The 8,769-nt window shown below is 52.3% G+C and overlaps 1 protein-coding gene across 3 annotated transcripts in view; it reads left to right on the forward strand.

The window, feature by feature from the left end:
* Nucleotides 1-7,521, forward strand: part of Nsmce1 (NSE1 homolog, SMC5-SMC6 complex component) — a 29,583-nt gene extending 22,062 nt beyond the window's left edge. For all 3 annotated transcript variants that reach the window (XM_050143203.1, XM_050143204.1, XM_050143202.1), the window contains 6 exons: nucleotides 843-964; nucleotides 1,132-1,209; nucleotides 2,052-2,198; nucleotides 5,822-5,938; nucleotides 6,681-6,801; nucleotides 7,298-7,521. In XM_050143203.1, coding sequence (XP_049999160.1) covers nucleotides 843-964; nucleotides 1,132-1,209; nucleotides 2,052-2,198; nucleotides 5,822-5,938; nucleotides 6,681-6,801; nucleotides 7,298-7,377 — 665 coding nt within the window. In that variant the 3' untranslated portion in view covers nucleotides 7,378-7,521. The remainder of the gene's footprint in view (nucleotides 1-842; nucleotides 965-1,131; nucleotides 1,210-2,051; nucleotides 2,199-5,821; nucleotides 5,939-6,680; nucleotides 6,802-7,297) is intronic.
* The last annotated feature ends 1,248 nt before the right edge of the window (nucleotides 7,522-8,769 follow it).

The following is an 8,769-nucleotide window of genomic DNA, read 5'->3' on the forward strand; positions in this document are numbered from 1 at the left end:
AGAGATCTGTCTGCCTCTGCCTCCTGAGTGCTGGGATTAAAGGCGTGTGCTACCACTACCCAGCTTGAAATTTTAATAAATGAAAACAGTAATACTTGGTTTGAAAGTATCACATCGTGGGAGCGTAATTCCAGCACAGAGCTGGCCATCTCCCTTTTCTGTGAAAGGTGTGTCCCCTCCCTTTGCAGCCTCTCCTGTTCTTCCTCACCAGCTAATTGGTGTCTGTTCACCTGAGTTCGTCACTGTAGTGGTTCTGGATTTGCCCCTACTCAGACTCAGGGCTCTTAAGGCTGTGCCTCCTGCTGGTGGCACAGCATGAACTTCTGCTAGAACCAGGCTCCCACAGCTCATACCAGCCCTGCCTGTGCTCGGAGGGGTGCTAGGGCCCGAGCAGGGTCAGTGGGAGGAAGTTTGAGCAATGGCTGCAAGGAATATGCCTCAGAATAGGACCTCTCATGCCATGGGTCTGTCTGTGAGCCTCTCTTACCCTGTGTGGCTCTGTACTTAGGCCTGGGCTGGCCCAGGGCCTGCAGTTGTGGCCTTGGATGGCTTCCTTGAATGAGGACCACTGGCTGGGGATGAAGACTGGTACAGAGGAAGGAAGGCCACAGTCTCAGTGGTCTGAGATAGTAATCTCTGGGGCCTTTCTGCCTTATTACACCCTCTCTGTCTTAGCTTATCTCTTGAGCACTCTGGGAAGAAAGAAACCGCACAGCATTGGCATTAGCCCAAGAGAGCTCAAACATTTCTGGCTGGGCTGCCAGTGAGGTCAGGTGCCAGAGCGATTGAAACAGGCTGTGTGTGCTTTCTGATGAATCCACCCCCCCTCCCCATATTTCCAGGAAATGCTACTGTGGATAAGCTGGAGGACTTCATCAGCAATATCAACAGTGTCTTGGAGTCTTTGTATATTGAGATAAAGAAAGGAGCCACAGAAGACGACGGGAGACCCATCTATGCTCTGGTATGTGTGAGGAAGTGCCCTCTAGTGGCACTTTGGGAAACTGGAGCAGAGGCCTCTACAGGTAGCATTCCTGACCCACTCTTCTGTCTGAGAGGGTGGAGAAAGAGGCAGTGGCGGTCAACTCTCTGATGGAGACACAGCTTGATTCCTGTGTGGTTTATTTTTAGGTGAATCTTGCTACAACTTCAATTTCCAAAATGGCCACGGATTTTGCAGAGAACGAGCTGGACCTGTTTAGAAAGGCTGTGAGTACAGCAGTTCTCTCTGCTGCCTTGGCTGTGCTTCTAATGGGAGGGAAGAGGAGCTGCAGTCGCGGAGGCCACTGTCATGCTCCCAGCTTCCTGGGTCTCACAGGGAGATGCAGACCTCAAATCACCTGCCAAATCGTGCTTGTTGGAATGCATGGAATGTTAAACCCAAACCTGCACTTTAATGAGGTGTTCACTGAACACTGACGTGCTAGGGTCCTGTTCTTCCAAGCTTTGGAGCAGTTTGCTCAGCCCATCTGTTACACATGGCTAAGACAGTGGTTCTGTCCTGGAAGCATATAGCAGTTATTGAGAAGGTAAGAAAGGAGTGCCCTCTTGGGCCCCACCTTGGCTGAGTCCTTCAGGACAGGTAAACTTTCTAGTTTTATGGTTTCATAATGATCCTGGGCTGTCAGCAAAGGTGTGGAGAATAAGGCTGGGGCACACCTGTGCATACATAGACACAGGATACCTGTCCTGCCACAGACAGAAGTCTTAGGGAACATGCCTGGCCCACCCAAGTCCTTGCAGCCTCTTCTCCTAACCCACACTGTCTCTGCTCCTCCGCCTCTGAGTGAGGAGAGGTGCTGCTTTATGGTACTCAGTCATTTTTCTCCTTCAGGGAGATGGGGGCAGGGCAACAGCCCTATTCTGGCATCTCATCAGTTGGACTGGACATGTCTACTGATGTGTATTATAAAGTATCTTCCTGAAGGGTTGTCAGTGGTGTGCATGTGTTGGGCTGTTTTAACCCATCCCTGCCAGGACTGGCTGGTGGCTTAGGTACTGTGTTTGCTATCACATAATGTAGATGAATGAGACACCTCTTTCTCTTGCAGCTGGAACTGATCGTTGACTCAGAGACTGGCTTTGCTTCTTCTACAAACATTTTGAACCTGGTTGATCAACTCAAAGGCAAAAAGATGAGGAAGAAAGAGGCGGAACAGGTGTTGCAGAAGTTCGTGCAGAGCAAGTGGCTGATTGAGGTACCCTGATGGCCTTCCACCTGGGTTACTTGAAGGTGCCCAGCAGTTTTTCTGCATTCATATTTATATCCAACTGATGTCAGTTGAACGAGGCCCATCTGTGGCAGTCCCTTCTCTGCTGAAGGTTGTCTGTGACCTATGAGGAGTGCCTGTGTTCCCTGACACTCACATGGTCTGGCTTGTGCTGCAGCCACAAATGAAAGAGGCTGGAGTCGCTGAAGGGGTCCTCTGAGCCCTGATGCAGACAGAGGCATTGTGTGGTGGTTTGAGTGAGAAAGGCCCCCACCAGCTCATATGTTTGAATGCTCCAGCTAGTGGAACTGTTTGGAAAAGATGAAGAGGTGTGGTCTTGTTGGAAAAGGTGTGTCTCTGGGTGGGGGGCACTTTGAGGTTTTAAGAGTCTCATCATCCCCAGTGTGCTCTCTGTCTCCTGCTTATGGATCAGGATGTAAGCTGTCAGTGCCTGGCCTATCTGCCATGATGGTCATGGTCTCTAACCCTCAGCACTGTAAGCTCCCAATCAGATGCTTTCCTCTATAAGTTCCCTCAGTCACAGCAATGAAAAAGTAACTGAGATAAAGGCCAGGAGGCTGGGAGGATCCTGTCCTGACCCCTGCCTGGCTCCGATGGCTGGTGCAGAGGACCGCCCTTTCATTCCTGTACCCAGGGAGAAACAAACCCTGGCATGGACGGGACAAGTGTGAGTGTGGAGTGCCTTGCAGAGCCACCTGCCACAAGAGGCCTTTAGATGGCGCTGTCAGCGTGACATTGCTGGGGTCCAGTGCTCTTCACCCTTCCACTGAGGACACTGACCCACAGGTGCAAAGGGGTGGGTCTTTGAGAGAAGCAGGCTGTGCGATGAGGCCTCCTGACTGGAGTGAAGCAAATGCCTCAGGTTTTCCCCCATAAAAGGCACTGCTGTTCACATAAGCCCAGGCCTGGGCTCAGGTTGGCCCTGTTGATCACAACTCTGTCCCCCACAAGAGCCCTGGCTTACATCTGCTGGCAGTGCTACCTTGTCCCCCACTTCTTCCTTAAGAAGTCAGACCCATAGTCTGAGGCTGCAATTTGTAACCTCAGTGGCCCTTAACCTCCTCTCTGGGAACCTTGCTAGAATTCTAATCTTCGGTATCTGCTGGGAAGAGAGGCAGGATGCCTATGGGGAGTAAGAGCCAGGTTGGGGACATCTTGCGTGTCCCATGAAGGTGGTGTGTGTGTTGACCACAGCTTGGTGGTTTGCTTATGTTGACACCTTGTAGACATGAAGCCCAGGTAACAAGCCTGGCTAGGTGCCTGTAACACACATCAATGGCTCTCACAGTTTCAGTTTCTTGTCCTCTCTGGGCTGGGGTTGTCAGTGCCGAATGTTCTTGGTGTGCTCTCTTTGAGGCTTTTTGAGAGCAGGGGTTCTGACTTCATTGCCCTGTTGCAGAATGTGCCTCTTTCCTGTAGTGTTCAGTAAATGCTTGTTGAACGGGTGACCAGGCTAGCAGAGATGAAGCTCCAGAGAGATGGTAGGAGAAAAGTTTGCTCACCGTGGACAGTTCTCTTTGCCCAGCTCTTTTCTGCTGAGAGGAAGGTTCCCACCTCCAGCGTCTTGAGGCCTACCATGGTATCCATGGCCTCCAGGCCCCATCCTTCTGGTGCCTTCCTTTCAGAATGGAGATGCTGGCTCTGCCTTCTGCAGGGAAAGCTGAGCTGTTCTGAAGAATTCTGTGAGCTACTGTGGAGGGAGTGCTGCAGAAACCAGCATGCCAGCTGCCCCTGCCTTGGCACCCTTCAGCCCCTCATTCTCCTCAGCTCTGCCATTGGGCACCTCTGAGTTCTTGTTCACCATGTATCTGGTGAAGGAAGGCGTAGGCTCAGGCAGTCGGGGTTGTGGTTGGGAGAGTACCTTCTGGCTCTTCCACTGTCTCTGGCTGTGTTTTCTGATTGGACAACCTGGGCAGGACAGCTGTGAGTTCTGTGGGGAACTCACTGAAGGACTGATGACTGAGTTGCTGGCTGGTCCCTGATGAGCCTTCCTGGGCAGCCAGATCCTTGATCAGAGGGACTTTATTTAGGCTCATCTTTGGCCTTAGAAATGCAGCCTGCATCTGCTAAGAAGGCTTCCCACATGTATCGCTCACAGGCACTTTTCCTCCCTGGGGCTCTAGCTTGGCTCTGAGGTGCTATCAGCTGTGTGGTCCACTGGGAGGTTCTGGACTGGAAGGTGGCACCTTATTAGCCACATCTTCCCACGTGCCAGGTTGGCTCCCTCTAGTGGGGTCCAGCCTCAAGAGCAGGGAAAGGTGGGTCAGCGAGCTAGCCAAGTAGTGGGCCCCCACTGTGGATCTGGATCTTTGGGGGATGATAGCCACAGGACTGAGAATAGCCAGAGAGCCACGCTCCCACCACACCTGAGGCGGCTCAGTCTCCACTGCTGTACAAAGGCCTTCCTAATTTTGCACTCCCTTTCCACTACCCCTTCTTGCTCCTAGCCCACCTCTACTTGCTCCTTTGGTCACCAGGCCAAATAGATCATATTACATGGATCTCTGAGCTTCTGCCTTGGAAAGGAGCCCAGCTTCCACAAGCACCCACCCACACACACACACACACGCACACTGAGTGGTGGGTTGGGAGGGAACCGAGGTGTGTAACTGTCCCAGACTCAAGTCAGCCCTTGCTATGAAAGACAACGACAGCAGAGGACTGTTGGGGGCCGTATGCTCAGCCTCCATTGCTGCAGCACCATCTTATGTGGCCTGAGCTGTCAGCTTCCCTCAGCCCACGTCACATGCCCAGGACCACCAAAACTCCATACTGGCCCTTCCAGCGTCCCATCAAAGAAGCAGGGATAGCAGTGAATGTGAGTGAGTCCACATTGCTCATTGTTGGCTGTGATAAAGCCCCTCCAGCAGCCTTGCCTCTGCCTGTTAGGCAGTGGTGTTTGCTCCACAGTTACATAACTACGTGTTCATGTTGCCTGGCCTTCCTAAGGTATGAACTGTACCCAGATATGGAGACCAGAAGGTCTGGCTTCCTTTGGAGGCTCTGCCACTCACACCAATATGGGGGCTCCTTCCAGCTTTATTTGTAAAATGACAGGACATGAAAATGGCTGTGACGTGGGAGCAGTGGTGGGAAGGGAAGGAGAAGTGGGTACCTGACCGGGTCTGTCTTGGGTCACCCTTTGGGACACTGCCTCTCTTACTTGCCTCAGTCTTCCTTTGCTGAAGCCACTGACTGTGACTCACTTGTGGGGCAGCGGTCATCACATCTGTAAAAGCACATGTGTGGTCTGAGGTCTGGGGGTGACAGGATCCTCACCTCCACTTTCTGATCATGATGTCATCAGTCTATAAAGGTGACAGGAAGGTCTGGGGGTGGCAGGATCCTCACCTCCACTTTCTGATCATGATGTCATCAGTCTATAAAGGTGACAGGATCCTCACCTCCGCTGTCTTTTCCATCTCTTCCTTGATTACCATTTCTGAGGTTGGGTAAGGGGACATTGCTGACATTGGTTGGCTGGGATCGGTGACATCGAGCAATGACTAGACCATGTCCTCTGCACTCTGGACTGTGGGATCAGGGGAGTCAGCACTGAGCCAGCATGTGAGTGTGTTTTGTCCCCGCAGAAGGAGGGGGAGTTCACCTTGCATGGCCGGGCCATCTTGGAGATGGAGCAGTTCATCCGAGAGTCCTACCCGGATGCCGTGAAGATATGCAACATTTGCCACAGCCTCCTCATCCAGGTACTGAAGACACTGGGAGCAGGGTTCTGATGCTCAGCCCACTTGGCCTCCACTGTTGTGTCCCCAACAGTCGGCACCTTCTGGACAGGCCATGATCTACTCCCTTGCTGGTGCATCCCTGGTTCTTTCCCTAGCCATTCCACTCTAGCCCAGGGTGCTGCTGGGTATTGCTGATAACTTTGGTACAGGGGGTTCCGTAAGTCTTGGTGGCTCTGTGACAAATGTCTCTCTGTACCCACCCACCGTTCTGCTTCTCACTGCAGGCTTTCCCACCATTCAGCCAGGCTGGTTGCCTAATTTGCTTCGTTTTATTGTGGGCAAGCAGGTTCCATGCTGAGCTTCTGAGTGCGTATCCACGGTGTCTGTGGTCTTCCCATGGTCAGACTTTGGGAGGTGGAGTCTGTGGCTTACCTCATGCTTGTGTTGACCTTAAGTGTGCGATACATGATGTCATTCAGTCTACTGCACAGCTCTGCCTATACCTCCCACCTGGGGATCTCTGAACAGTGAGCCTGACTCTGGAGCTACAGGGGCCTAGTAGGGAGTGAGGTTTTCAGTGTCTCCACTTGTTCAAAATTCTGTAGTGCAGGCCCTACAGTAGGGCTTGGGGTTATTACCAGCATTAAGTTGGGTTCTAGAAGTTTAAATCTCCAGCCTGCTTGCCATTTTCTTGTAGCTTTCTGAAGGTTTGTGAAGTTGAGGGATGTCCTTGCTTCATGGTCATTGGCCTTTCTTGTTTCAGGGTCAGAGCTGCGAGACGTGTGGTATTAGGATGCATTTGCCTTGTGTGGCCAAGTACTTCCAGTCCACCTCTGAGCCACGCTGCCCCCACTGCAATGACTACTGGCCCCATGACATACCAGGTACATGACTCCAGAGTGCCCATGACATACCAGGTACATGACCCCAGAGTGCCCATGGGAGGGGGCAGCCTTGTGATGGGCTGTCTGTGGGACCTCAGTTCTGAGGCTGGGCACCAAGAGCACCCTTGGAGAGAGGACTGAGAAGGACTCCGAGCATGAAGGTCAGTGTTGGTAACCGGCTGAAGCACAGGTGAAAGCTGCTTGCCTGCCTTGTTCTAAAGGGATCCAGATCCACGGGAAACCTCAAAGCTCATGAGAGTCCCAAAAAAGGCTTGCCTCATAGCCCGTCCAGGAAGAGGGATGGGAAAGCCATTTCCCAGCACCCTCAGTGAACTTTGCTGCCTGGCTCACGTGCTGAGGGGGAGAAGGGTTAGCAGTGAATTACAGACAGGACAGGTCCTCTGCATGGGAAGTAGTTGTAGCTATCAGCTGTGCTCTGTGTGATCAGTCCATTGATCACACCGCTTACTGTGTCTCCCTGCTGTTCTATACACAGAAGTCTTCGACCCTGAGAAGGAGAGGGAGGCTGGCATCTCCAGGTCGAGCAGAAAGTCCTTACGGACCCGTCAGCACTAGCTGTGTCCTGCATGGCTCTGGCTGTTGGTGGACTGATCCTCACGACCCATTCAGACCAGGGCCCTGACACATGGCACATGAATTGTCTCCCTTGTTATTTGCGCTTAACATATTTTTAATAAATGTTTCCTGATGGTTGCTGTACTCTGCAATCTCGAGTTTGTGTGGGGCTGGGTTCCCCATGCTGAGGCAAGTGAACTGAACGGCAGCACTGGGTCAGAGCCACTGCCAGTCCTGGGCAGGTGTCTCTGTGTCTGGCTCTGGGTGGTTTTGGTCCATGACCTTGGCCTTAGTGTCCATAGCTACAATAGCACCTTACTCTGACCCCAGTGTAGTAGCCCTTGCAGGCTGGGCTGGACTCATTTTTGTGCTGTTCACATAGGGCCTTTTGTCCACTGGTTATTTCAGCAAGTAGCCTGAGAGCCCAGTCTCTTTGTCCCTGACAATCTATATGAGGTTGTCCTCAAAGCCCTTGCTGTTTGGCCCCACAACTGCTGTCCAAACCAGAACCTACCCCATCACCAGCTTAGCTGCTCTGGTCCTGGTTCCATTCCCCTTGGACAGTCACATGCCACACCCTGCTGAGACCTGTTTTGATTTAGGATGATTGAATTGAATTAGGACACACAGTGGTGGTTCTCACCTGCTCACCTCAGCCTTCCTTCCTTTCTCAACTCCTCCCCTTTGGTCCCTGGACTCACCACCATAGTACCCAGTGCCCTTCCTTGATCAGCTCTTGCCATACTGTGGTTCTCTGCCTGCTTCTATTTTGCCCCAACACGTCAGAACCCATACTGGCCCAAATGAGGACTGATGTGGCCACAGGTTCCTTCTGGAGGGGCTAGGCTTGTGGTTCCAGTGATGTCACAGGAACCTTTGTGATGTCACTTTCTGCCTCTGTCGAACTCTGGCAGAAAAGCAGAGCCCATCTAGAAAGGCCAGGGTTTTTTTTTTTTTTTTTTTTTTTTTTGAGTCCCCAGTCCCAGGATGTCCTGTACCCTCAGAGCCTTTAAGGTGTAGCTCAGGAGCAATCCCTGTAGCTCTGCCCTAGGACTACCCTGGGCATGGTGCCTCTCCAGTTCCTGTGCTGGGATATCCAGCTGCCTCCCTGTCCTGTGTTGCGGTGTTAACAGTTCAGGCCATCCCTGAGGTGACCAAGGAGCTCTGGAGATAGCAGCTCTCCTGCCACCTGTCTCTCTATCTCCAGCGTTTTCCCAGGGTACCAGCCAGTCATATAAGCATCTCAAAGGGATTGATACTCTCCACCCCAAACCCTCACTATCCCAGACCCTAGTTTGATGTCCTTTACAATCTGTTCTGCCCTCTCTGCCAGTGCCCTCTGGTCCCACTGGTGCCTTGGGTGGGAATCACTGACTGGACCAGGCCCCTCCT

This window comes from Alexandromys fortis, unplaced genomic scaffold, assembly GCF_014885135.2.
Source record: "Alexandromys fortis isolate MF-2015 unplaced genomic scaffold, M_Fortis_MF-2015_v1.1 scaffold_45, whole genome shotgun sequence".
Taxonomy (NCBI): domain Eukaryota; kingdom Metazoa; phylum Chordata; class Mammalia; order Rodentia; family Cricetidae; genus Alexandromys; species Alexandromys fortis.